This window comes from Cucurbita maxima, unplaced genomic scaffold (assembly GCF_002738345.1).
Source record: "Cucurbita maxima cultivar Rimu unplaced genomic scaffold, Cmax_1.0 Cma_Scf00010, whole genome shotgun sequence".
Taxonomy (NCBI): domain Eukaryota; kingdom Viridiplantae; phylum Streptophyta; class Magnoliopsida; order Cucurbitales; family Cucurbitaceae; genus Cucurbita; species Cucurbita maxima.
In genome coordinates this window covers 1008089-1035991 of record NW_019272026.1, presented here as the reverse complement: position 1 = coordinate 1035991, position 27903 = coordinate 1008089, and the positions used below count along the sequence as shown (strand labels likewise).

The 27903-nt window shown below is 41.7% G+C and overlaps 4 protein-coding genes and 1 long non-coding RNA gene across 8 annotated transcripts; 2 read left to right on the top strand and 3 right to left on the bottom strand.

Annotated features, from left to right (window-relative positions):
- Positions 1-8306: 8306 nt before the first annotated feature.
- On the bottom strand, positions 8307-9963 carry LOC111485527 (peptidyl-prolyl cis-trans isomerase CYP19-3-like). 2 transcript variants are annotated; one of them, XM_023132457.1, is made up of 2 exons: positions 9854-9963; positions 8307-9079 (listed from the first exon to the last, which is right to left on the bottom strand). In XM_023132457.1, exon 2 carries the CDS (start codon positions 9043-9045, stop codon positions 8521-8523), a length of 525 nt encoding a protein of 174 aa, XP_022988225.1. In that variant the 5' UTR covers positions 9046-9079; positions 9854-9963; the 3' UTR covers positions 8307-8520. The 2 variants fall into 2 exon arrangements, with proteins under 2 accessions (XP_022988225.1, XP_022988226.1); XM_023132458.1 differs by having other exon boundaries at positions 8307-9060; positions 9854-9947.
- Positions 9964-10630: 667 nt separating this feature from the next.
- LOC111485395 (pentatricopeptide repeat-containing protein At4g21065-like) lies at positions 10631-12989 on the top strand. Its single transcript, XM_023132261.1, has one exon. It carries the CDS (start codon positions 10672-10674, stop codon positions 12964-12966), a length of 2295 nt encoding a protein of 764 aa, XP_022988029.1. The 5' UTR covers positions 10631-10671; the 3' UTR covers positions 12967-12989.
- On the bottom strand, positions 12945-16236 carry LOC111485467. 3 transcript variants are annotated; one of them, XM_023132364.1, is made up of 6 exons: positions 15866-16236; positions 14917-15221; positions 14663-14752; positions 13451-13812; positions 13060-13371; positions 12945-13029 (listed from the first exon to the last, which is right to left on the bottom strand). In XM_023132364.1, exons 1-5 carry the CDS (start codon positions 16074-16076, stop codon positions 13107-13109), a joined length of 1233 nt encoding a protein of 410 aa, XP_022988132.1. In that variant the 5' UTR covers positions 16077-16236; the 3' UTR covers positions 12945-13029; positions 13060-13106. The 3 variants fall into 3 exon arrangements, with proteins under 3 accessions (XP_022988132.1, XP_022988130.1, XP_022988133.1); XM_023132362.1 differs by having other exon boundaries at positions 12969-13371; XM_023132365.1 differs by having other exon boundaries at positions 12969-13371; positions 14917-15218; positions 15869-16235.
- LOC111485551 lies at positions 13979-26583 on the top strand. Its single transcript, XR_002718687.1, has 3 exons — positions 13979-13989; positions 22652-22656; positions 26360-26583. It is a non-coding gene; the product is annotated as an uncharacterized LOC111485551 (long non-coding RNA).
- A 497-nt stretch (positions 26584-27080) lies between these two features.
- LOC111485003 lies at positions 27081-27903 on the bottom strand. The gene is made up of 2 exons (XM_023131697.1): positions 27331-27903; positions 27081-27181 (listed from the first exon to the last, which is right to left on the bottom strand). Exons 1-2 carry the CDS (start codon positions 27824-27826, stop codon positions 27081-27083), a joined length of 597 nt encoding a protein of 198 aa, XP_022987465.1. The 5' UTR covers positions 27827-27903.

The following is a 27903-nucleotide window of genomic DNA, read 5'->3' as shown; positions in this document are numbered from 1 at the left end:
CCACCGACAGGAGCGGAAGGTTACGCTGCTCTGTGAAGCCAGCCTCACGCGGTTTCCTCCAACCTCTAAAGACAATAGACACTGGGCCTTCGACCAAAGCCCATGACCCAACTCCCTCCTTGGAATGGACAGGCCAGAGAACAACTCCAACAACCCTAACCAATGGGTTGAGCCAACCTCCAACCACTTTGTTGCCCCCATATGGGTTACAAGCTCACATTACCAAGCTCGGCGATATGCTTTTCCCAATGGCTACTTTATGAAGACTACATCCAATTTTAAATCTATCAATGTGGGATTGTTGTAGATGAAAAACCTATCAATCTCACTTCTTCAAACATTTTGAAAAAAAAAAAAAAAAGGTATGTGAGGACTACCCAGAAGATAATATCGGGCCTAGAAGAACTGGCATGCTGTCCTTCCACCGATAGGAGCGGAAAATTAAGCTGCTCTGTGAAGCTAGCCTCACGTGGTTTCCTCCAACTCTAAAGACAATGGACACTGGCCTTCGACCAAAGCCCATGAACCAACTCCCTCCTTGGAATGGACAGGCCAGAGAACGGTTGAGCCAACCTCCAACCACTTTGTTGCCGCCATATGGGTTACAAGCTCACACTACATCTAATTTCAAATCTGTCAATGCGGGATTATTGGAGATGAAAAACCTATCGAACATCTAAAAAAAAGAAAAAAGTGTAATGTCAGGCTGAGGACTACCCAGAGGTTAATATCGAGCCTAGGAGAACTGGCCTGCTATCCTTCCACCGACAGGAGCGGAAGGTTACGCTGCTCTGTGAAGCCAGCCTCACGCGGTTTCCTCCAACCTCTAAAGACAATAGACACTGGGCCTTCGACCAAAGCCCATGACCCAACTCCCTCCTTGGAATGGACAGGCCAGAGAACAACTCCAACAACCCTAACCAATGGGTTGAGCCAACCTCCAACCACTTTGTTGCCCCCATATGGGTTACAAGCTCACATTACCAAGCTCGGCGATATGCTTTTCCCAATGGCTACTTTATGAAGACTACATCCAATTTTAAATCTATCAATGTGGGATTGTTGTAGATGAAAAACCTATCAATCTCACTTCTTCAAACATTTTGAAAAAAAAAAAAAAAAGGTATGTGAGGACTACCCAGAAGATAATATCGGGCCTAGAAGAACTGGCATGCTGTCCTTCCACCGATAGGAGCGGAAAATTAAGCTGCTCTGTGAAGCTAGCCTCACGTGGTTTCCTCCAACTCTAAAGACAATGGACACTGGCCTTCGACCAAAGCCCATGAACCAACTCCCTCCTTGGAATGGACAGGCCAGAGAACGGTTGAGCCAACCTCCAACCACTTTATTGCCCCCATATGGGTTACAAGCTCACACTACATCTAATTTCAAATCTGTCAATGCGGGATTATTGGAGATGAAAAACCTATCGAACATCTAAAAAAAAGAAAAAAGTGTAATGTCAGGCTGAGGACTACCCAGAGGTTAATATCGAGCCTAGGAGAACTGGCCTGCTATCCTTCCACCGACAGGAGCGGAAGGTTACGCTGCTCTGTGAAGCCAGCCTCACGCGGTTTCCTCCAACCTCTAAAGACAATAGACACTGGGCCTTCGACCAAAGCCCATGACCCAACTCCCTCCTTGGAATGGACAGGCCAGAGAACAACTCCAACAACCCTAACCAATGGGTTGAGCCAACCTCCAACCACTTTGTTGCCCCCATATGGGTTACAAGCTCACATTACCAAGCTCGGCGATATGCTTTTCCCAATGGCTACTTTATGAAGACTACATCCAATTTTAAATCTATCAATGTGGGATTGTTGTAGATGAAAAACCTATCAATCTCACTTCTTCAAACATTTTGAAAAAAAAAAAAAAAAGGTATGTGAGGACTACCCAGAAGATAATATCGGGCCTAGAAGAACTGGCATGCTGTCCTTCCACCGATAGGAGCGGAAAATTAAGCTGCTCTGTGAAGCTAGCCTCACGTGGTTTCCTCCAACTCTAAAGACAATGGACACTGGCCTTCGACCAAAGCCCATGAACCAACTCCCTCCTTGGAATGGACAGGCCAGAGAACGGTTGAGCCAACCTCCAACCACTTTGTTGCCCCCATATGGGTTACAAGCTCACACTACATCTAATTTCAAATCTGTCAATGCGGGATTATTGGAGATGAAAAACCTATCGAACATCTAAAAAAAAGAAAAAAGTGTAATGTCAGGCTGAGGACTACCCAGAGGTTAATATCGAGCCTAGGAGAACTGGCCTGCTATCCTTCCACCGACAGGAGCGGAAGGTTACGCTGCTCTGTGAAGCCAGCCTCACGCGGTTTCCTCCAACCTCTAAAGACAATAGACACTGGGCCTTCGACCAAAGCCCATGACCCAACTCCCTCCTTGGAATGGACAGGCCAGAGAACAACTCCAACAACCCTAACCAATGGGTTGAGCCAACCTCCAACCACTTTGTTGCCCCCATATGGGTTACAAGCTCACATTACCAAGCTCGGCGATATGCTTTTCCCAATGGCTACTTTATGAAGACTACATCCAATTTTAAATCTATCAATGTGGGATTGTTGTAGATGAAAAACCTATCAATCTCACTTCTTCAAACATTTTGAAAAAAAAAAAAAAAAGGTATGTGAGGACTACCCAGAAGATAATATCGGGCCTAGAAGAACTGGCATGCTGTCCTTCCACCGATAGGAGCGGAAAATTAAGCTGCTCTGTGAAGCTAGCCTCACGTGGTTTCCTCCAACTCTAAAGACAATGGACACTGGCCTTCGACCAAAGCCCATGAACCAACTCCCTCCTTGGAATGGACAGGCCAGAGAACGGTTGAGCCAACCTCCAACCACTTTGTTGCCCCCATATGGGTTACAAGCTCACACTACATCTAATTTCAAATCTGTCAATGCGGGATTATTGGAGATGAAAAACCTATCGAACATCTAAAAAAAAGAAAAAAGTGTAATGTCAGGCTGAGGACTACCCAGAGGTTAATATCGAGCCTAGGAGAACTGGCCTGCTATCCTTCCACCGACAGGAGCGGAAGGTTACGCTGCTCTGTGAAGCCAGCCTCACGCGGTTTCCTCCAACCTCTAAAGACAATAGACACTGGGCCTTCGACCAAAGCCCATGACCCAACTCCCTCCTTGGAATGGACAGGCCAGAGAACAACTCCAACAACCCTAACCAATGGGTTGAGCCAACCTCCAACCACTTTGTTGCCCCCATATGGGTTACAAGCTCACATTACCAAGCTCGGCGATATGCTTTTCCCAATGGCTACTTTATGAAGACTACATCCAATTTTAAATCTATCAATGTGGGATTGTTGTAGATGAAAAACCTATCAATCTCACTTCTTCAAACATTTTGAAAAAAAAAAAAAAAAGGTATGTGAGGACTACCCAGAAGATAATATCGGGCCTAGAAGAACTGGCATGCTGTCCTTCCACCGATAGGAGCGGAAAATTAAGCTGCTCTGTGAAGCTAGCCTCACGTGGTTTCCTCCAACTCTAAAGACAATGGACACTGGCCTTCGACCAAAGCCCATGAACCAACTCCCTCCTTGGAATGGACAGGCCAGAGAACGGTTGAGCCAACCTCCAACCACTTTGTTGCCCCCATATGGGTTACAAGCTCACACTACATCTAATTTCAAATCTGTCAATGCGGGATTATTGGAGATGAAAAACCTATCGAACATCTAAAAAAAAGAAAAAAGTGTAATGTCAGGCTGAGGACTACCCAGAGGTTAATATCGAGCCTAGGAGAACTGGCCTGCTATCCTTCCACCGACAGGAGCGGAAGGTTACGCTGCTCTGTGAAGCCAGCCTCACGCGGTTTCCTCCAACCTCTAAAGACAATAGACACTGGGCCTTCGACCAAAGCCCATGACCCAACTCCCTCCTTGGAATGGACAGGCCAGAGAACAACTCCAACAACCCTAACCAATGGGTTGAGCCAACCTCCAACCACTTTGTTGCCCCCATATGGGTTACAAGCTCACATTACCAAGCTCGGCGATATGCTTTTCCCAATGGCTACTTTATGAAGACTACATCCAATTTTAAATCTATCAATGTGGGATTGTTGTAGATGAAAAACCTATCAATCTCACTTCTTCAAACATTTTGAAAAAAAAAAAAAAAAGGTATGTGAGGACTACCCAGAAGATAATATCGGGCCTAGAAGAACTGGCATGCTGTCCTTCCACCGATAGGAGCGGAAAATTAAGCTGCTCTGTGAAGCTAGCCTCACGTGGTTTCCTCCAACTCTAAAGACAATGGACACTGGCCTTCGACCAAAGCCCATGAACCAACTCCCTCCTTGGAATGGACAGGCCAGAGAACGGTTGAGCCAACCTCCAACCACTTTGTTGCCCCCATATGGGTTACAAGCTCACACTACATCTAATTTCAAATCTGTCAATGCGGGATTATTGGAGATGAAAAACCTATCGAACATCTAAAAAAAAGAAAAAAGTGTAATGTCAGGCTGAGGACTACCCAGAGGTTAATATCGAGCCTAGGAGAACTGGCCTGCTATCCTTCCACCGACAGGAGCGGAAGGTTACGCTGCTCTGTGAAGCCAGCCTCACGCGGTTTCCTCCAACCTCTAAAGACAATAGACACTGGGCCTTCGACCAAAGCCCATGACCCAACTCCCTCCTTGGAATGGACAGGCCAGAGAACAACTCCAACAACCCTAACCAATGGGTTGAGCCAACCTCCAACCACTTTGTTGCCCCCATATGGGTTACAAGCTCACATTACCAAGCTCGGCGATATGCTTTTCCCAATGGCTACTTTATGAAGACTACATCCAATTTTAAATCTATCAATGTGGGATTGTTGTAGATGAAAAACCTATCAATCTCACTTCTTCAAACATTTTGAAAAAAAAAAAAAAAAGGTATGTGAGGACTACCCAGAAGATAATATCGGGCCTAGAAGAACTGGCATGCTGTCCTTCCACCGATAGGAGCGGAAAATTAAGCTGCTCTGTGAAGCTAGCCTCACGTGGTTTCCTCCAACTCTAAAGACAATGGACACTGGCCTTCGACCAAAGCCCATGAACCAACTCCCTCCTTGGAATGGACAGGCCAGAGAACGGTTGAGCCAACCTCCAACCACTTTGTTGCCCCCATATGGGTTACAAGCTCACACTAAATCTAATTTCAAATCTGTCAATGCGGGATTATTGGAGATGAAAAACCTATCGAACATCTAAAAAAAAGAAAAAAGTGTAATGTCAGGCTGAGGACTGCCCAGAGGTTAATATCGAGCCTAGGAGAACTGGCCTGCTATCCTTCCACCGACAGGAGCGGAAGGTTACGCTGCTCTGTGAAGCCAGCCTCACGCGGTTTCCTCCAACCTCTAAAGACAATAGACACTGGGCCTTCGACCAAAGCCCATGACCCAACTCCCTCCTTGGAATGGACAGGCCAGAGAACGGTTGAGCCAACCTCCAACCACTTTGTTGCCCCCATATGGGTTACAAGCTCACACTACATCTAATTTCAAATCTGTCAATGCGGGATTATTGGAGATGAAAAACCTATCGAACATCTAAAAAAAAGAAAAAAGTGTAATGTCAGGCTGAGGACTACCCAGAGGTTAATATCGAGCCTAGGAGAACTGGCCTGCTATCCTTCCACCGACAGGAGCGGAAGGTTACGCTGCTCTGTGAAGCCAGCCTCACGCGGTTTCCTCCAACCTCTAAAGACAATGGACACTGGCCTTCGACCAAAGCCCATGAACCAACTCCCTCCTTGGAATGGACAGGCCAGAGAACGGTTGAGCCAACCTCCAACCACTTTGTTGCCCCCATATGGGTTACAAGCTCACACTACATCTAATTTCAAATCTGTCAATGCGGGCTTATTGGAGATGAAAAACCTATCGAACATCTAAAAAAAAGAAAAAAGTGTAATGTCAGGCTGAGGACTACCCAGAGGTTAATATCGAGCCTAGGAGAACTGGCCTGCTATCCTCCACCAACAGGAGCGGAAGGTTACGCTGCTCTGTGAAGCCAGCCTCACGCGGTTTCCTCCAACCTCTAAAGACAATAGACACTGGGCCTTCGACCAAAGCCCATGACCCAACTCCCTCCTTGGAATGGACAGGCCAGAGAACAACTCCAACAACCCTAACCAATGGATTGAGCCAACCTCCAACCACTTTGTTGCCCCCATATGGGTTACAAGCTCACATTACCAAGCTCGGCGATATGCTTTTCCCAATGGCTACTTTATGAAGACTACATCCAATTTTAAATCTATCAATGTGGGATTGTTGTAGATGAAAAACCTATCAATCTCACTTCTTCAAACATTTTGAAAAAAAAAAAAAAAAGGTATGTGAGGACTACCCAGAAGATAATATCGGGCCTAGAAGAACTGGCATGCTGTCCTTCCACCGATAGGAGCGGAAAATTAAGCTGCTCTGTGAAGCTAGCCTCACGTGGTTTCCTCCAACTCTAAAGACAATGGACACTGGCCTTCGACCAAAGCCCATGAACCAACTCCCTCCTTGGAATGGACAGGCCAGAGAACGGTTGAGCCAACCTCCAACCACTTTGTTGCCCCCATATGGGTTACAAGCTCACACTACATCTAATTTCAAATCTGTCAATGCGGGATTATTGGAGATGAAAAACCTATCGAACATCTAAAAAAAAGAAAAAAGTGTAATGTCAGGCTGAGGACTACCCAGAGGTTAATATCGAGCCTAGGAGAACTGGCCTGCTATCCTTCCACCGACAGGAGCGGAAGGTTACGCTGCTCTGTGAAGCCAGCCTCACGCGGTTTCCTCCAACCTCTAAAGACAATAGACACTGGGCCTTCGACCAAAGCCCATGACCCAACTCCCTCCTTGGAATGGACAGGCCAGAGAACAACTCCAACAACCCTAACCAATGGGTTGAGCCAACCTCCAACCACTTTGTTGCCCCCATATGGGTTACAAGCTCACATTACCAAGCTCGGCGATATGCTTTTCCCAATGGCTACTTTATGAAGACTACATCCAATTTTAAATCTATCAATGTGGGATTGTTGTAGATGAAAAACCTATCAATCTCACTTCTTCAAACATTTTGAAAAAAAAAAAAAAAAGGTATGTGAGGACTACCCAGAAGATAATATCGGGCCTAGAAGAACTGGCATGTTGTCCTTCCACCGATAGGAGCGGAAAATTAAGCTGCTCTGTGAAGCTAGCCTCACGTGGTTTCCTCCAACTCTAAAGACAATGGACACTGGCCTTCGACCAAAGCCCATGAACCAACTCCCTCCTTGGAATGGACAGGCCAGAGAACGGTTGAGCCAACCTCCAACCACTTTGTTGCCCCCATATGGGTTACAAGCTCACACTACATCTAATTTCAAATCTGTCAATGCGGGATTATTGGAGATGAAAAACCTATCGAACATCTAAAAAAAAGAAAAAAGTGTAATGTCAGGCTGAGGACTACCCAGAGGTTAATATCGAGCCTAGGAGAACTGGCCTGCTATCCTTCCACCGACAGGAGCGGAAGGTTACGCTGCTCTGTGAAGCCAGCCTCATGCGGTTTCCTCCAACCTCTAAAGACAATAGACACTGGGCCTTCGACCAAAGCCCATGACCCAACTCCCTCCTTGGAATGGACAGGCCAGAGAACAACTCCAACAACGCTAACCAATGGGTTGAGCCAACACCTCACACCTCACATCTAGAACAATCACATGGAATTCTACCTCTTTATTGAGTCTAAAAGTTTGTAACATTGCTTTCATTCAATTTGTTTTTTGTGCACTTCTGTCAAATGTGGCTTGAGGCCCGATCATACAACTCCACCACCCATGAGCTTTGTGCCCTAAGTTACTCCATGGTACATATGTATGTTAGATATGGCTGAGCGTCCATGACAACTTCTTTCAAAATGGATTTTCAAGGATAGTGTTAGATAACATGGGCATACCAACATTACGCCCCAACCCATTTGATATATGGACGCACTATCCGATACAGAGTCCATAAACGACATGACATGGACACAGGAGAGTTCATATCCTAATAGAATTTGGATGCATAGATGTTTGGGATGTTCTGGGCTGATATGATTGATACAGGGTTAGTTCTCGATAAACATGTCCGAGCAAGCCATGATGGCTAAGTTGTCTCGAGACATAGGATGACATCATAGATGCATGGGTCGTGAAAAAATGTGAATGAGACTTTCCATTAAGTTCTTATTAAATAATTACGGTTTAATTTCCATTATGTTTTTATTAAATAATTCAGACAAATTGTGAAGTAGGAAAAAAAAAATAACATCGTCTATTATTCACTTCATTAAAAATACCACATACAAACTTTGATGCTCAAGCAATATGACTCTTAATATTACTTAACATAACTATGAGTAAATTGGAGTCATGAGAGTTTAATTTAGATGGGACACTGCAAGAAGAGCATTATTTTCGAGAATTGGAAGTGAAGTGAATTTTGTAACAAAATTCATACCTTCAACTCTCAGCTACCTGCCCACAGTCCTCAATCACAACTGTTTGCTTAGTACTCCCACTGTCTGAACCCACATTCTCCATCGCCTTTACCACACTATAACCATCCACAACTTTCCCAAACACAACATGCTTCCCATCCAGCCATGGAGTCTTCTCAGTGCAAATGAAGAACTGAGAACCATTGGTGTTCGGTCCCGCATTCGCCATCGAAAGGACTCCGGGTCCGGTGTGTTTCATCTTGAAGTTCTCATCTGCAAATTTCAAGCCATAGATAGATTCTCCTCCTGTTCCATTACCCTTTGTGAAATCTCCTCCTTGGCACATGAAGTTGGGGATTATACGGTGGAATGTTGAGCCTTTGTAGTGCAATAGCTTCCCTGATCTTCCCATCCCCTTCTCTCCGGTGCAGAGGGCTCGGAAATTCTCTGCAGTTTTTGGCGTTGTGTCTGCAAACAGCTCCATAACAATCCGCCCTGCTTTCATCTTCCCAATCAAAATGTCGAAGAACACTTTTGGATTGGACATTGTTCTCTGCTGCACCTGAACTTCAAATTGGGCTCTGTTAATGATTAAGATAGGATGATTGTAAGAGTAATGACGAGTTGGCACAGCTGTTAATAAGTTCTTAATCTAAGTATACACAAATAAGTCATAATTGAAAACGGCGTGTCTCCAAAACACGATAATTATGTACTAAACATAATTTATTTGAATGAATGTCTTAAACACGCAATTTCAGATTAGATTCTTCAGACCTAAATTTACTTAAAAAACTGTCTTTCACATATCATTCTCCAGAAAACACCTCGTAATCTTGACAGTGCATTAAAAAATTTCACAAAGCATTGACATTAGCCGTTTTCTTACTAATTTCTCAGGAGACAAGAAGAAAATGAACTACAATCTAAGCCAACATGTAACTTATGACACTCAAGAAGCACTAACAATATGAATCACATTGACAAGGAAGAAAAAATTTAAAACAGAAACAATATCTAGAATCTCCATACATCTCACGCCCTAGTAAACAATAAAAAGTCAGGAAAAAAAAGAGCCTCAATCAAAATCAATGAAAGGCGAAAGACAGATCAGAAAATGTTCGTCGTCGCTCCCAAATCCAGTAGAGGTCAGACACGAAATCGGTCTATAAACTCAAAAGGACGTGCAGTGAGAGCATACGACGAGGAAACAATGTCGCACAAATTTTGAGCTCAGCAGGCAGTCATACAATGAACCTGAAAGCCTTCGATATGTGCTTTGGAAGAACGAAGAATATGGAATTCTAGGGAAAAACTTCAACCGAAAAGTAAACGATGAAGACGAGAGAATGTACCTATGAAGCAGTGAAGTATGGGAATGGAGAATCCGATGGAGAAACTAGAGCTCTCTGTTGCTTATAAAGAGGAGCAGAGATTAGGGTTTTGGGGTTTTAGAAAAGACATGAAAATTTGCAATCCCATCCTTATACTTTTCAATTTGTGATACATTCCCCATAAGTTGCTACTAATTCTTTTTTTACCCTAAGAAAATGAAAATTGTATATTTGGATTAACGAGTTCTAGTTGAGTTGTGTTGAACAAATCTTTTACCCTAACTCGAAATTTTAGATTGGCGGACTCTCTCGTACCCATGTCATATCATTTACGGATACCATACCGAATAGCGATTGCATAATCTAACCTTCGACACGTGGGCTGGAGTGCAATACTGACACACCCGTACCACCCGATACTATCCTTAAAAAACTCATTTCAAAAGAAGTAGCCAAAAACACTCGTCTTGGAACGTTCACCCTCATTATGACACACACAATTTCAATGCACTTCGAGTAGACGTCATTTTGGTGAACAATCATATGGTACAGTGGAGCGTCCGTCTAGTGTTTTATTGATACAAAATTTGACAAGCATTCATATTTATATCCTCTAGTTCCAAATAAAAATATTAAACTCATTCACATGTGTCCCGTAACCATCTCAATCAAATCATTTGTAATTCTTAAAAATGAGTTATATCGAATTATTTCTTTATTTTATTTATTATTTTTTTGAATTGCAAATCCAAAAGCTCTTTGTAAGAGATGATATTTTGGATGGAGGAAATAGAGATATTTTGGTGAGGAGGCGCAGATGTGGAAGGCAAAGGGCGTAAATGGACCAACTGATTCTCTCCGCCGCCTCTCCGTCAGGCTCCGGCCACTCCCATTTGAATCTCCAACAGACCCACCAAATCCATGCCCATTTCATCAAAACCCAATTCCGTAACCCTCACAATTTCTTCTCTCGATCCAATTTCACCCCTGAAGCCAATTTCAATCTCCTCATTTCATCTTACACCGACAACCACCGCCCACAAGCAGCCTTCAACTTGTATCACCATATGCGCACCACTGATGCTGCTGCAGTTGACAACTTCATTGTTCCTTCACTTCTCAAAGCCTGTGCTCAAGCTTCCTCTACAAATTTGGGTAGGGAAGTGCACGGTTTCGCGGTTAAGAACGGGTTCGTATCGGACGTTTTTGTGTGCAATGCTTTGATGAACATGTATGAGAAATGTGGGAGTTTGGTTTCTGCTTGCTTGGTGTTTGATAAAATGCCTGACAGAGATGTTGTCTCTTGGAGTACTATGCTTGGGTGCTACGTGCGGAGCAAATCGTTCGGTGAAGCATATAGGCTCGTTCGAGAGATGCATTTTGTGGGAGTGAAGCTTAGTGATGTTGCTTTGATTAGCATGATTGGTGTGTTTGGGGAGCTCTCGGATATGAAGTCCGGGAGGGCGATTCATGGTTACGTTGTGAGAAATGTTGGTAAGGAGAGAATCGAACTTCCTTTGACGACTGCGTTGATTGATATGTACTGCAAGGGCGACAATTTGGCATCAGCAATGAGGCTTTTCAATGGGTTATCTCAGAGAAACGTCGTTTCTTGGACGGCGTTGATAGCGGGTTGTATTCGCAGTTGCAGGTTTGTTGAAGGGGCAAAGAATTTTAGTAGAATGCTTGAAGAAAACATAGTTCCTAATGAGATCACTTTACTAAGTTTGATAACAGAGTGTGGCTTTGTGGGAGCCTTGGATTTGGGCAAGTGGTTGCACTCCTATCTGTTAAGGAATGGGTTTGGGATGTCTCTGACTTTGACCACTGCTCTCATAGACATGTATGGAAAGTGTGGGCAAGTTGCATATGCCAGAGCTCTTTTCAATGTCGTCGACGAAAAAGATGTCAAGATTTGGAGTGCTTTGATATCAGCTTACGCACACACGAGTTGCATCGATCAAGCTTTTAGCCTCTTCCTTAAGATGTTAGACAGTGAGGTGAAACCAAATAAGGTAACAATGGTTAGCCTACTTTCTTTATGTGCAGAGGTTGGAGCCCTTGACCTTGGTAGGTGGACTCATGCTTACATAATCCATCATGGTGTCGAAGTAGACATCGTTTTAGAAACAGCTCTCATCAACATGTATGCAAAATGTGGAGATCTTAAAACTGCTCGTAGCCTGTTCGATGAAGCCACACAACGGGACATTCACATGTGGAATGCAATGATGGCTGGATTCTCAATCCATGGTTGTGGAAAAGAAGCTTTAGAACTCTTTTCAGATATGGAATGTCATGGTGTTGAACCTAATGATATCACATTCATTTCTGTTTTTCACGCTTGTAGTCATTCTGGATTGGTAGGGGAGGGAATGAAGCATTTTGACAGAATGGTTCATGAATTTGGAATAGTTCCAAAGATCGAGCACTATGGATGCTTGGTGGATCTTCTTGGTCGAGCTAAACGTCTCGACGCAGCTCACAGCATCATTGAAAACATGCCCATGAGGCCCAACACAATTATATGGGGTGCGCTGCTAGCTGCATGTAAGCTACATAAGAATCTGCCCTTGGGGAAGGTGGCTGCAAGAAAGATTCTTGAATTGGACCCAGAAAACTGTGGGTATAGAGTTCTTAAGTCAAACATCTATGCATCCGAAAAGAGATGGACTAATGTAACGAGCATTAGAGAATCAATGAGCCATTTAGGGATGAAGAAAGAACCGGGACTCAGCTGGACTGAGGTAAATGGCTCAGTTCATCACTTCAGATCTGGAGATAAGACATGCACACAAGCAAGAAAAGTACATGAAATGGTGACCGAAATGTGCATCAAATTGAGAGAGGCGGGATACGCACCGAACACATCTGCAGTTTTGTTAAACGTAGAAGACGAAGAGAAGGAATCTGCACTCAGTTACCATAGTGAGAAACTAGCCATGGCATTTGGACTCATAAGTACAGCCCCGGGTACGCCCATCCGAATCATTAAGAATCTGAGGATTTGCGATGACTGTCATGCTGCAACAAAACTACTATCGAAAATCTATGGACGAACAATAATAGTCCGAGATCGAAACCGATTTCATCACTTTAGTGAAGGATATTGTTCTTGTCTAGGCTACTGGTAAGATAAGATTCCAAATTGCGGTCATGTACGTATTAATTTCAACAATACAATTAAGGTACATATTTTTTTGTTATGAGCAAACATCAAAGGAAATTTTTTTTGTTATGAGCAAACATCAAAGGAAAAACCTTGATCAATTTGTCAACCAAGCCACTGTTGTGCTTTTCGATCGCCACTAGCCCCAACAGAATGTCGAATGCTGATCTTCTCATTGGCGTATTTCTGTTGCAGCCATTCAAATCCATTTACATCGAGCTTACCCGAGACTGATTTTCCTTGTTTCCTACGATTTTGTTGTTCCCTCACTGAAGCCCACAATTTCCCAATCGCGTCCCGTTGCTGTGATGTGAACCTCATAACATTATCAAAGGCATGCTTCACTAAGATATCAATGACAGTTTGACACCTAAAGGGAGAAGGTATAAGTTAGTTTCACAACAACACAAGGAACTGTGCTATAGCATTGTAGTCAGTGCAGATTGTACCATGGAATTTTATACCGATGAGCAGCAATTTCTAAACAACTAGTTAAGGCTTCTCTTTGTGCTTTGAGAAAACTCTTAGCCTCCACTTCTTCATCCTGTCTAATCTTGGATTCCACATCATTTTTTCCCTTTGCCCTCTCACCTTTCTTCAATGAACCAGGCAGAAAAGCTTCGAGTCCAAACGGGTCGGATTCTTCCTGGCTTTTCTCTTTGGCTGGAGCAGCATTTTCCTTTTTCTGATGTTCATCATCTGTGTTCTCTTCGTGAACTTTAAGTGCTTCAGCTTCCTCAACGTCGTCCTCCTTAGTAGCAACTGGAAGATTAGAGATGGCTTCTTTTATTTGTGTTGCTGTCTTTGAAAACTACATGGTTCATAAAGTCAAGCATGAAAAAAAGGAAAATTGATGTTCCAAGAACAAAAATAGTACAATGGTCAAAATAACCAACAAGAATCAAAGTCCCCATTCAAGGAATGTTTCGTTCCCTTCTCTAACCGATGTGGGATCTTACAACCCACCCCCTTGGGGCCCAACGTCCTTGTTGGCACACCGCCGTGGTGTGCGCTTTGATATCATTTATAACAGCCCAAGCCCACTACTAGCAGATACTGTCCTCTTTGGGCTTTCCTTTCTGGGCTTCTCCTCAAGGTTTTAAAATGCGTCTGTTAAGGAGAGGTTTCTACATAATGTTTTGTTCCCCTCTCCAACCAATATGACATCTCATACATTTTCTTTGTTTTCTAATCTATTTCCAAAACCATTTTTCATATCCACATTTTAAAACCTTAAAAAGAAAGCCATTTCATAAAATCCTTTTAAAAAAAGACGTTATATGAGAACCTTTTAAAATTACGCTAAGATTTTTGAAGCGTTTCTAGAAGTGATAAACTAAAGAAAGAAAACCCATGTACATTAACGTTTTATATCCTCATATAGCATCAATCACATCCAAAAGGAGCAGTGGCTTTGATTAAACAAGTATGGTAAATAATAAAAGTGAGTACAATCGTTGAACCCTAGACTCAATTTCGGACATTTATGAAGTGTGGAGCATATTACTAACCCAAGAAGTTTAGAATCTAAAGTATGTTCATAGATTTTTCGAAAACAAAATTTTGAGAAATTTGCAGTACTAATTAAACTCGATAACAGTAAACGTAGATTCATTCAGTACGTGCTTAAAAAAAACGTGGATAAAAGAGGAGAGTCGGACCACAAAACTGTCATCTGTCAACAAATCATTTGCCACTACAGCCTGAATCGTCCAGGTTGATAACTGGTTCTTCTGCTTTTTGTTGAGGCACTGAAAATTAAAATAAGAAACCTTGTTAGAAAATTAAAATAAGAAACCATTGTTAGAAAATTAAAATAAGAAACCATTGTTAGAAAATTAAAATCTCATTTAGAGAAACAGACTCAGAAAATATCATTACATCAACTGTAAAACTTAAAATATGATCATCATACTTCCATTGTAGATTGTGCAGCTGAGAACAATGCATGATAATCTCCTCGTACCGAGGGATCAGTACAAGGAGTGGATGAAGACATGGACATGGCAGCTTCAAGTATGGCAAAGAAATGATCACTCGTAGCTGCCTTCACGCTTCCCGCCTGAATGAGCTGTATGGCAAGTTTTGCAGCCTTACCAAACTTGGTGGGGTTCTTAATATGTGAAGCTATCTTCTGCATAGCCTCCATAACTTGGGCCTCTGAGGCATCTGTGGTGGTTTTGAACCTTAAACGCTTTCCCGGTGCCGGTGCTGTAGCTGAAAACCATACTCCATACTTCAGTTTCTACCAAAGTTCATACAAAAACATATTGAATTTAAGTTAAATTATAAATGGTGTCTATTTAGTTCCTAAACTTAAAAAGTTTGTACCATGTTCCTGTATTAACATTAGAACTGTGATTCTTTGTAGTCCTACTGTTAAATAAATGATGACATGATACTCTTTTGTCATTTGTATACCCATGAAAGCAACCTAAATTTCTCAAATTCAGTCATATCGCATAGGGACTGTATAGAATCCAAATTCAAAGTTCAAGAACACAATAAGAACTTTTAAACTTTATGGACTTAATAGACACAACCATCCAAGTTTGGATGCTAAATTTTCATTAAACCTATAATTGAAGCATATGAACGATGTTAGAGACCAGATGAAAAATCATACAAAAATTCTCACTAAGAAATCCTTACAACTCCCCTTTCATCCTTTAATTTTCAAATCCTAATCAAATAGCTCCAGCTCCGTATGCCCAATTCCTATTCCTTAATTATTTCTACTTCAAAGAACTAAAAGAGAGATCCGAGAATTAAAAATCCCCTAAGAAGCATAGAGTTCAATGAAATATAGAGCCAAGGATGAAATAAAATCAAAATCGAAGCGATTTAGAAGGAGAACAGGAGGAGACCTGTGGGATTGGGTTCCAGGGCAGTCTTCGGGCGCTTGAGGGCGCTCTTGATGACCGGCGGAGGGCATGAAGAAGAAGAAGCAGGGGGATTAGGAGACGGATCGGAGGGCCGATTCTGAGTGGTGTTTGCGTCATATAGTTGGGTCTCCGGCGAAGGGTCTATCGCTGAAATCGGCGGTGGAAGCCCTTCGAAGAGGTTATCGGCCATCTTTCCCGGTCCCGCCGATCTCTCGACCGTAGCAGAACTCCTCCACAACCTCCCTGAGCTCGATCTTGACCGAATGCCGAGTTATTTAAGCGATTGTAAGTGAAAGGTGAAAGTGAAGTGAAAAGCTCGTCTCTCAGTTTTGCCCCATTTTGCAAATAAACTTCGAATTAGGGCTTTTGCATTAGCAAATAGCAATGATGGGTTTTTTAAATTTTGGTTAGGTTAAATTTGACTTTACACGTCTAAAGTTTTTAAACTTAAGAAATTATAATCTAACTCTAAGATTTAATTCTCATTAATGGTACGTCAGCTAGCACATCTTAGTGTTCCTTACAAGTATTACTTGAGAGACATACTTGAGTGATGCGTGCCTTCCCGAGCTAGCTTGTTTGTGAGTTAGGGGCATCAATTTTTTTGAAATTTATTTGGTAGGTAATAATTCAAATAAAAATTGACAAACAGGAGTCGAACAGGGTATAAACAGACCTCACGTGCATTGTCATGAACAATAGAAGACTCTTACGTGCAATTTTATGGGCGCATGTCGGGTGTCACAATTGCGATTTCTAGGTAGCGGATTTGGCGATTGTGCGGCACCCACTCTCAGTACTGAGTAGGTCAACCCTATTTCGAGTTACGTTGCCTGTGGTCAGGCAACGTGAATACAAACCTCAGGTCTCGATTTCAAGATAAGATTTTAGAAAGTAGGGAAGAGAGGTTTTGGAAAAAAAGAGTTTTGAAAGCAAGAGGGAGAGAGATTGGTGTTATATGGGAATGTAAGCAAAAAGGCAACAACAACGACTTACTACTATAACTATCGGGTAGGGGGAGGTTGACAACTAGTCGTATCCCCCTATAGTACATTTTGAGGCATTTCATATCTACCAGGCGTAGCTATGACATCGTCGAAACATCATACTCTTAAACAAAACAAGAAAGAAATAATGCAACATGAAAGCGGTAAAAGAAAGCAATAAAGTAGTACAAGGAAAAGGTTTCGGCGTGTCACGAGCATGTGGCCATGGGTGACATGCCTTGGACAAGCATGACCATGACATCTTCCCCCACTTAATTGGTTGATGTCCCTGTTAACCGTCTCATTTCTTCGAACTCTACAATCTGAGGTGCGGCTGTCTTCAGGTCATCAGCACGTTCCCAACTGATTTCTTCTTTTGGAAGTCCTTTCCACTTGTCTAAAAATTCCTGTAAGTTGCGCTTAGGTTTGCCAATGCGATGGGTTCGCTTGACCAAAATCTCTTCTACTTCCTTCTTACTCGAGTACTTCACCGTTACTAATGGTCGTGTCACTTGGTTGCGTTGTTGGTCGTCGTCGTCTGGATGGTATGGTTTGAGGTTGCTTACATGGATGATAGGGTGAATTCTCATCCATGTAGGTAGTTGGAGACGATATGAAGTCCTTCCGACTTTCTCGATGACCTCAATTGGTCCCTCATATTTTCGCACTAGTCGCTGGTATCGATTCCCCCGAAATCTAAATTGTTCTAATCTCAGCTTGATCATGACTTGGTCACCCGCTTGAAACTCTAATGCTCTTCGTTTACAATCTACCCCCTTCTTCATTCTTCTGGACGCTTTCTCTAAGTACGCTAGTGCTATTTCGAAGGTTTGCTTCCACTCTTTGGTGAAGTTGTACGCTTGAGGGCTTCTCCCAGCATAAGGGTGGTCAATGACATGGTGCATCAGTGGTTGTCTGCCGCATACTATTTCAAAAGAAGTTTTCCCAGTCGACGAGTTTTGTTGGCAATTGAAGCTAAACTGAGCAACATCGAGCATATGAACCCAATTCTTCTGTCGCGCATCGATAAAATGACGTAAGAACTCCTCAAGCATACTGTTGAACCTTTCTGTTTGTCCATCAGTTTGGGGGTGATAACTCGAAGAGACGTTTAGGCTCGACCCCAATAGCTTGAACAATTCTGTCCAGAAGGTCCCTATGAATCTCGTATCGTGATTGCTGACAATGTTGGTGGGAATACCCCACAACTTGACTACGTGTCGGAAAAATAATTGTGCGGTCACTTCGGCCGAGCATGACTTGCGGGTTGGGATAAATGTGACATATTTGGAGAATCTGTCAATGATGACCAAGATGGACTCCATTTCTCCTACCTTGGGGAGGTGTGTGATGAAGTCTAGAGAAATACTTTCCCACGGTTGGGACGAGATTGGTAGAGATTCTAGTAGTCCTGAAATTTTGTTTCTTTCAACATTGTCTTGTTGGCAGATAATACAGGTCTTTGTGAACTATACCGCATCATCACGGAGGTTCGGCTAATAGTACCTCTTTTTAGGAGGACATAGGTTCTCTGTCACCCGTTGTGACCCGCCCATGGTGTGTCATGGCATTCTTTTAGAAGGAGTCTCCTCAAGTTTCCCGAACGAGGGACGTAGAGATGATTTCCTTTGGTGAAGAGTAAATTGTCTTCGACCCAAAACTGATGAGTCTTCCCCTCTCTGGCTAACTGCATGATGGCTTGAGCGGTCGAGTCTTTGGCTAGGTGTTCCTCGATACTTTTCCGTATCGTTCCACTTAAATTACTTGCTTGTAGATGAGCTAACATGCATAGAACCGCATGCTCGCTCTTTTGACTTTAGGGCGTTTGTAGCTTGGTTTGCTTTACCTGGCATGTGTTCGAAGTGGAAGTCAAATTCGGCCACGCATTCCTGCCAACGCGCTTGCTTTAGCGATAACTTGGGTGATCAAAGAAGTGACATATGGAGCTGTTGTCTATCTTGACTACAAATTTGGCTTCAAGGAGGTATTGTCTCCAAGATCGTAAACAGTGGACCACTACCAGCATTTCTTTCTCGGATGATGCGTACCTTCTTTCTGCATCGTTTAGCTTTCGACTCTCATATGCAATGGGGTGTCCCTCCTGCAGTAGGACACCCCCTAATGCGAAGCCTGAGGCATCCGTCTCGACTTCAAAAGGTTTCGTCACATCGACAATCCCTAAAACTGGTACTACCATCATGGCATTCTTAAAGTTGTCACAGGCTTTTTGACATTGTGAAATCTAGCTCCACTTATTTCCCTTCTTTAGTAGTTTGGTCAAGGGCTCTGCGCACTTTGAGAATCTTTCCACGAATCCCCAATAGTAATTTGCCAACCCAAGGAAAGAGCGCACTTTTGTCACTGAGGAGAGCGTCTTCCACTCCTTGATGACTTTGACTTTCTCCTCTTCCATACCTACCTTGTCTACTTCTATTACATGTCCAAGGAAGTTGATTCGCTATTGTGCAAACGCGCATTTTTCCCTTTATACATATAGTTGGTGTTCACTCAACTTTTCAAAAACTAATCGCAGGGGGTGTTCATGCTCTTCCATGGTGGAGCTGTAGACCACTATGTCGTCCAAAGAGACTACCACAAACTTATCGAGATACTCATGGATTTGGTTCATCAAGGTGCAGAATATGACCGGGGCATTAGTCAACCCAAAAGGCATGACTAGGAATTCAAAGGCCCCATATCTAGTGACGCAAGTCGTTTTAGGCACATCTCTCTCAGCAATCCTAACTTGATAATATCCCAACCTTAGGTCAAGTTTCAAGAAATACTTTGCGCCATGTAGTCGATCGAACAAGTCGGTAATGATGGGTAGAGGGTATTTATTCCTGACAGTGATTTTGTTTAGGGTACGGTAGACTATGCATAGGCGAAGACTCCCATCCTTCTCTTCTTCTGAAATAATACTAAGGTTCCATAGGGGCTTTTGGAGGTCTGATGAATCCAACAGTAAGTAGTTCATCCAGCTACTTTCGTAGCTCCACTAACTCGAGTGGAGCCATTCTATAAGAGTTCTTTGTTGGGGTCTCAACCCTAGTATTAGTTCAATCTCGTGGTCTATGCTTCGACGAGGTGGTAAAGTTTTTGGTATACTCTTACTTTGCAATACTCTTCTAGTACACGCTTTATTTCTACGGGAACAATGTCAACCATACTTTCAATTTCCACCATTGGAATGGCCATGAACGTTGGTTCATTACGTGCAAGACCATGTTTAAGTTGGAGCGTCGAAATCATCTTGATTCCATTGGGCTGTTTGATGCGTGTCTGAACAACAGTTGGAGTTGACCCTATTATGACTAGGCAATTGGCCAAGGGTATAGGGGTCACCTTATGTTCCAAAAGGAATTCCATCTCGAGTACCACATCAAAGTCATCCATTTTGACGATTACAAAGTCCACCAAACTACTTCATGTTCCCAACTTAAGTGTCGTCTTCCTCGTTATTCCGAGAATCGATAAGGCTGTTGGGTTTTATGTCCTAAAACTCATAGTTTGTAAACAAAAACATATTCTATTTTCAATAAAGCTATTATTGTTGTTTATTCAGTAAAGATTGTTATTGAATAAAGTGAACTTACGATCATTAATCTAAATCCAATAAACTAAGAACACTCTGGCTATAGTATGATTACTTGAACTATATGTAGAGACATAAGAGTTGATCAAGTTCAAGTATATAGTCAAAATTATCTATAGTATAAGGATAAGGCTGAGTACCTTATTTTGGGGACACTATGGATGCGGCTCACTTTTATAAATAATGTGATCACTAAAATTGTACATGTGGAGACATGTGAGTGGGGGCGTCCTATGCAATGAGTATTGCATAAGATTGGACCATGAAGAAAATCACTCTCACTTTATAATGACGTTTACTATTGAGACTGATTTTCTTTTCATTCAATGACCTAGGTAACTCGATCTTAATCTTGAGCTAACCATGAACCCCTGTTTATTTGGAATTATCCTTAGATTTGCATGGGTGAGAGTGGCTCAAGTTCGCCGACTCAATAGGCCTCACATTTCAGGGGTAAGACGGGGTAAATGGCTGGGGACGTGGGTTGCAAGATGAAATTCACTCCTACCCACTTTTAGGGATAGAAGAGAGGTAATTCCCTTAAGTACTGACTCCAGGTCTTGAACAAGGGGCCCCACCCTCTCATTGGCCTGAGAGGGATTCGGTTTACTTGTTGAATCACAAACCAATTGTTCATTAGAGGATCAGTGAGATATAAGAAACAAGAAGTAACTTCAGGCGTAAAACGGTAAATTGACCCAACTCTACGAACAACCTGTGAAGGATCGACTTACTAATCATGGTTATATCAAATGAACAGAAATATATCTATAGTGAGGGGAGTGCAACTACTAGGCTATAGTGGAATGTTCTAGTAGTTAACGAATGTTGGTTAATAAGGTTAATGAGTTTAACCGGTTAATCTTGGATCTTTGGAGCCCATGATCTATAGGTCCATTAGGTCTCTTTGTTAGCTCATATCGAACTAAACCATAGAACAGTGTGACGAATGAGTTCGAAGTGTTCGAATTCAAATTAGGGAGAATGCACTCCATATATACGATATATTTAATCACATTTTTGTTTTATTTACGAATTAAACAAAAAGAGAGAATCTGAGATATTTAAATAAGATTTAAATATCTTAATTAAATATGTGTCCGAATTAATTGGGATGGGGATTGACATTTGAATTAATATTAAATATTAATTAAATAGTTTAATTAATCATTTCATATTACCTTAATTTGAAATTAATAATTCAAATTGATTGTTGAATCAAAATGAAAAAAAGTCAAAATGTTGACTTCATTTAATGAAAAAAATCCATGTCAGTGGAATTTTGAGGTGTCAAAATTTGGTTTAACCAAACTTGCATGCTTGCCAAATAATACCAAACATTTGAGTGGAATTTTTAGTGTCAATATTTGGTGATCTCAAATTTGCATGAACATGCAAACATGATTCTATAAATAGAGTGATCATAATACATAAAATGTCTTCTTCTCGGTGAAAAACCTTGAGAAAAACCTCTCACAAATACTCTCTTCATATCTACAAAACCCCTTCCAAGTTTAGTCACTCACCGGATTCCACAATCCCGTTCTAAGGCCGGAGGATAGTGCAAAAGACACTAGTGGTGGTTCGAAACTAGTTCGTGAGGAAAAATGAATTTGAACTACAAAAGGTTAATATTCAAACTCATTAAGTTTTAATACTTATGAACATGCTAGTTATTTGCTATAATTGATGTTCTAAAAGTGCCTAAGATCCAAATTGATTCCGCATGTGTTATATTAACACCATCAAAGGCCATAGAATTGATGGCCTTCATCTTTCCCGAGTCTCGATGCAATTTGATGTTCAGCCGATTCGCTTCTTTCTCGGTCATGAAATTGTGGGTGGCTCCTGAATCGACCATCGTATTCTTGGCCAACTTGTGATTCACCCACGCTTCCACATACATGAGACCTTTTGCGATCGGATCTCTTTGTTCCACTGTCTTCTTTTGAAGTGCGGATAGGAACTTCAGGGCTCCCATTTGGGGTGTTTCTACGTTCAGCACTTTCTCGGCTTCTTCGCCCTCAGATTTTGCATCCGCGTCTGCGTCTAATGCGGCTTGAATCGCTTGTAGTGACGACCTCTTTGGGGTTGTCTTGTCTGAACTCCTCCGATCCTCGGTTGTATCCTCCTCCCATTCTGGAGGGATTAGAGGTGTGGTTGCGATTACCTCCACTTGAGGAGGCTTGGTTTCGCCTTGCCTCTTGGAACTGTTCGTTGTTCAAGTCAAACAGTCATTCGACCATAGTATAGGCCGTGGAGAGATCTTCTATGTCGTGTTCATATAGTTTAGACTTCCCCATGGCTTCAGTCCTTCTATGAACTAGAAGATCATATCTAGCTCAGACATCTGTTGAATGTCTAACATGAGTAACAAGAATAGTTGGACATATTCTTGAATGCTACTCGTGTGTTTAAGGTCACGTAATTTTCTTCTAGCCATGATCTCAACATTCTTTGGGAAGAATTGAGACTGAAGGTCCTGTTTTAGTCTTTCCTAAGTGTCTATTGTGCATCGACCCTCTTGGATATCTACATACTTCGATCGCCACCACAATTTCGCATCTTCAGCTAGAAGCATGGTGGTCACAGTGATCTTTTCTTCCTCTGTCTCAGTGTCAGTTGCTTTAAAGTATTGCTCAAGGTCAAAGATGTGATTCTATAAGGCCTTGGCATCCTGAGCCCCAAAGAAAGGCTTGGGTTCAGAAAGTTTAACCTTGTTAGGTCATGTTGTCCTCCGGGTAGGGGTTTGGTTCTCCACTGCCCTTACTACAACATTTAATCTAGCGCTTATGTCCGCTATTTCTACCCTGACTACGTCGAGGGCTGCCTTCACATCTTCAGATAGTTCAATGACCATCTGAAACATCGCTTTTTGGGAGCTATCTAGTCCATCGACTCGCTCCTCAATTAGGCCAGTAGAGCCTGTCGAGTTGTCTCCTCGCTCGAAACCATCATTCTTTGTGGTTTTTGTTTCTAGGTTTTCCATTCGATACATTATTTCTTGAATGTGTAACCCATCCAACCAACCTTTTATCACATAAATGGCGAGGGTCTTCAGCAAGTTCTTTCACTCGCTCATCTAGAAATCGAATACTGTCAGGGACTTCCAGCAAGTATTGCATCTGTTCTTCTATTTCGACTAATCTGTCGACGTGGGACTTGTTCAACTATTTAGTCGAAGACATGTCTACCTGTCACTTTGGAGCCAACTAGGCTCTGATACCAACTATCACAATCGCGGTTTCTAGGCAGCGGATTTGGCGATTGTGTGGCATCCACTCTCAGCACTGAGTGGGTCAAACCTACTTCAAGTTACGTTGCCTGCGGTCAGGAAACGTGAATACAAACCTCAAGTCTCGATTTCAAGAGAAGATTTCAGAAAGTGGGGAAGAGAGATTTTGAGAAAAAAGAGTTTTGAAAGCAAGAGAGAAAGAGAGAGAGAGATTTGTGTTATATGAGAATGTAAGCAAAAAGGCAACAACAATGGCTTACTGCATATAACTATCGGTAGGGAGAAGTTGACAACTAGTCGTATCCCCTTATAGTACATTTTGAGGCATTTCATGTCTACCAGGCGTAGTCATGAGATCACCGAAACGTCATACTCTTAAAGAAAACAAGAAAGAAATAATTCAACATGAAAACGGTAAAAGAAAGCAATAAAGTAGTACAAGGCAAAGGTTTCAGCATGTCACGAACATGCGGTCATGGGCGACATGCCTTGGACAAACATGACCGTGACACCAGGCATAGTGTTGTCTATACTCATGGGTTTTTAGGCTATTAGGTTGGGTCGAAAATTCAGGTCGAAGAAGGGTAAAACAAACTAGGGTCTCGAGCTAGATGCAAGCAGTTGGGTCAATGATTTGAGTCACGAGTCACGCACCGGCTAGCCTTCAAGTCCTATGCAGTGTATTGTTTTCTCTAAAATTTTTTGTAGCCAATCAGACATTGACATGTGTCGTCTTTCTAGAGTCGTGCACTTGTGTTTGATTCGGGTCGAGGTAGTCTCCTAAATGATGAATTTTCTTGATTTATTTCCATAACTTTCTTTATTATTATCTTCTTCCTATTATCTTTTGATTTTTTTAATTAAAATTATTTTCCTACCGTTTTGTTTACTACATAAAGAAGTACAGCTTTGTCAATCATAAAGTTGTGTTATATTCTTTCGAGAACCCATCAAAATTTTAAAAACCTAAGTTCAAGAAACTCCAAAATCAAAGCTAAAAGCTTAAAACACTTTGTGTCTCGATCTTCCTCGTTTATTGATGGATTCGAACCATTCAAATATCTATCTTATCATGAAATTCCACATAAAAACTCTTTAATAAAATTTCAAAAATGTTAACTTTAAAAAATTAATAAACTAATTCACGTTTATAAATACGATGGAAAATATACTAGATAGATTTAGAAAAAAAATGTCAACTAGCAAAAAAGTCTTCCAGAGTTTGAAAGAAGAAAAAGAACATACCCAACGTTATGATTACAAATAGATTATCCTATTCGGTAGAGAATCACGGGCCTTTCAGGGCAAGGTTCTTTAGACTATTGTTCTCATCAAATATACCGAACGTAAGTGAAGCAAGGATTGTGGCCACTCTCTGAGGATGCATGATGAGGAGAATATGCAAAGTCCTTATGCTAGGATGGAGGTCACCCCAAGATGTGTAAACGTTGACTAATAAGATAGTTGGGTTAATAAGAAATCCCAAAGGAAATGTGGTCAGAGGCTTGAGCAATGAGATCCTGTCCTCTTACAAATTAGAGGGATTTAATTTATAGTTGGATCATTAAAAAAAAAAATCATTCGAGAATTAGTAGTACATATATAATTACAAAGCTAAAATGAGTTCTAACTCCGTTATAATTTTGGATAGCTAGTGGAAGATGGATTTGTTAGTAAAATTTATATCTATGGACACAACTCATTCGATAGCGGGTAGAGAGTTTCAACCATAGAGCAATACTCTAAATGCTTTTTACTTCGAAAGTTTCGAAAGTGTTCTATCGTTCTACAAGTTTTCCATCCGCCTCAAAGCAAGTCCCCACAAGACAATGCAAGTCATTTACTTATACTTGTATTTCATCTCTTCAACAAGTGTATGGTCACATTGTGTATCATAACCATCGCTATCATGCAAATTCACCACGTTCAAGTAAGGATTCATCTTGTCGTGATTTTGTTTCACACTAAATTTCTCTCTGGACTAAGACCCGCTAATTCTTATAGCCTAAAAGAAATTTGACCTTCAAATCGTGTCTATGTATCTTAAGGGAAAGAATCTCAGATTCAATACATGAGACCAATCAACACTTCAAAATAGAAAATTTACAACAATGTAGTGACCCAATATCGAGATAATCGCATACGATACCGACCATATAGCAAGATAATCTAAAATGGTAGGGACCAAATACAAGATTATCTCACACCAAAAGTTTGAAAATTTAATCACCGATAAGCAACTTGTGTCAAATCTCATCATCCATCCCTAGATGGATTATATTCATTTTTACAAATCATCTACATACTTACACAATACTTATTTTTTTTAAGCTCGATGTGAAATTTAAACTTGTAATCGATGTAGAGTACATATTTATTTGATATATATGGCATACATTATTCTCAAATCATAGAGACAGATGGAGTCAGTTTTATTACCCTCACCAGATGTAACGGTCCAAGTCCACTGTTAGCGGACACTTTCACTTTCGGGCTTCCCCTCAAAGCTTTAAAACGCGTCTGCTAGGGAAAGATTTCCACACTAGGTGTATCATTCTTCTCCCCAACTAATATGGTATATCACAATCCACCTCCATTCAAGGTCCAGCGTTCTCTCTGGCACTTGTTTCTTTCTTCAGAACCCAACATCCTTATAGCAAACCGCCTCGTGTCTACCCTCCTTCGGGAAACAGCCTCTTCGCTGGCACATAGTCCAATGTTTGGCTCTAATACCATTTGTAACAGCTCAAGCCCACTGCCAGTAAATATTGTCCTCTTTGGGCTTTCCCCTTCAAGCTTCCACTCAAGGCATTTAAAACACATCTACTAGGGAAAGATTTCCACACCCTTATAAAGGTTGTTTCGTTCTCCTCTCCAACTAATATGGATATCACACTAGATCAGTTCCGACCAACACACGACATCTTAGAGAAAGATTTTCAAAACTAACAAAAAAGAACTAAAGCCCTGATCACATATCAAAATGCAAAAACAGAATAAACGGGTGAGATACGGGTAAGAACACAGAAAAATATAGTTATATATGTATATATATGTTTGTATAGAAGTACAATGAACATTAAATAATGAGAAAGAAAAAGAACATATTTCCCCCCTAAGTTAATTATATACCAAATTTCCCATTAAATGCCTCTTGGCTCCTCCTTTGGCCCTCACATATATATAATAAGCTAGCTCCAAACCAGAGAGACACCTTTTTTGTTGTTAAAACTACAAGAGAATTGCAGAATTAATTTAAGCTTATAAGTTGCACCAATCCCTAATTCAAGGTTCGAAACCAAACCCCTTCTGCCTCCTTTTTTTTTTTTTTAATTTATTTTTTCCTTCTTACTCCTTTGATCTGTACAATATCTTTCCTCAAAATTTCCCTTTATGTTCTCCCAATGATTGCATCACTGAACATGCCACAGCTTGTGCCCAATGTCTCAATTTTGCCTTCACTTGCTTTGGATCTTCCCCTAAATCCATAAAAATTGACCCGAAATTAGTTTATTTTGTTACATGAACACGACTCTCCGTAATATCAGCATAAGCTCTCATCGCTTAGGTCTCATATTAATGGAGATTCGTGATTCCTAACACATTAACAATAGCTATGTTCATATACCTGGACTGCAAACCCTCCATGTTTCAGACTCACTTTTGGGGCTCTCGAACGATGAAGACCTTGCGCCGAGAGATGACGACGAGGTGCTGCTATGGGGCGTAGACACCGGACTTGGAGAAAGCTGTCGGTTAACGGCGAAGTAAAGGTCAAGGGCTGGCAATGTACCACATAGTTTGTGACCATCTTCCTCTTTGAATGCAAACCCTAGCTCAATACAACCTTTGAGCTCATTCCAATCCTCATCAGTCAAGTCATCTCTATCGGTTGACGCGTTCCTTGGGCGGAGCATTTGTCGTCGTCGCTTCTCCCATGCGAGGTCCCTCGGTGTTTCGCACATTGAAAGTTGCTTCGACAAACGCTTCTTGTTCTTTTGGCGCGGCGGTGCCAATGGCATGTGTTTCAGCTCATCCTCCGACTCGTGGAGTGACGGGCACGATGACGATGATGATAGAGATGATGACATTCTTTGGAAGAGTTTCTTGTCCATTAGGGTCATGTCAAAAGAAAAAAAAATTTAAAAGAAACAAAAAAGTGAGTGGCAGTAGCGGTGACGACCCGCCAGCCACACACACA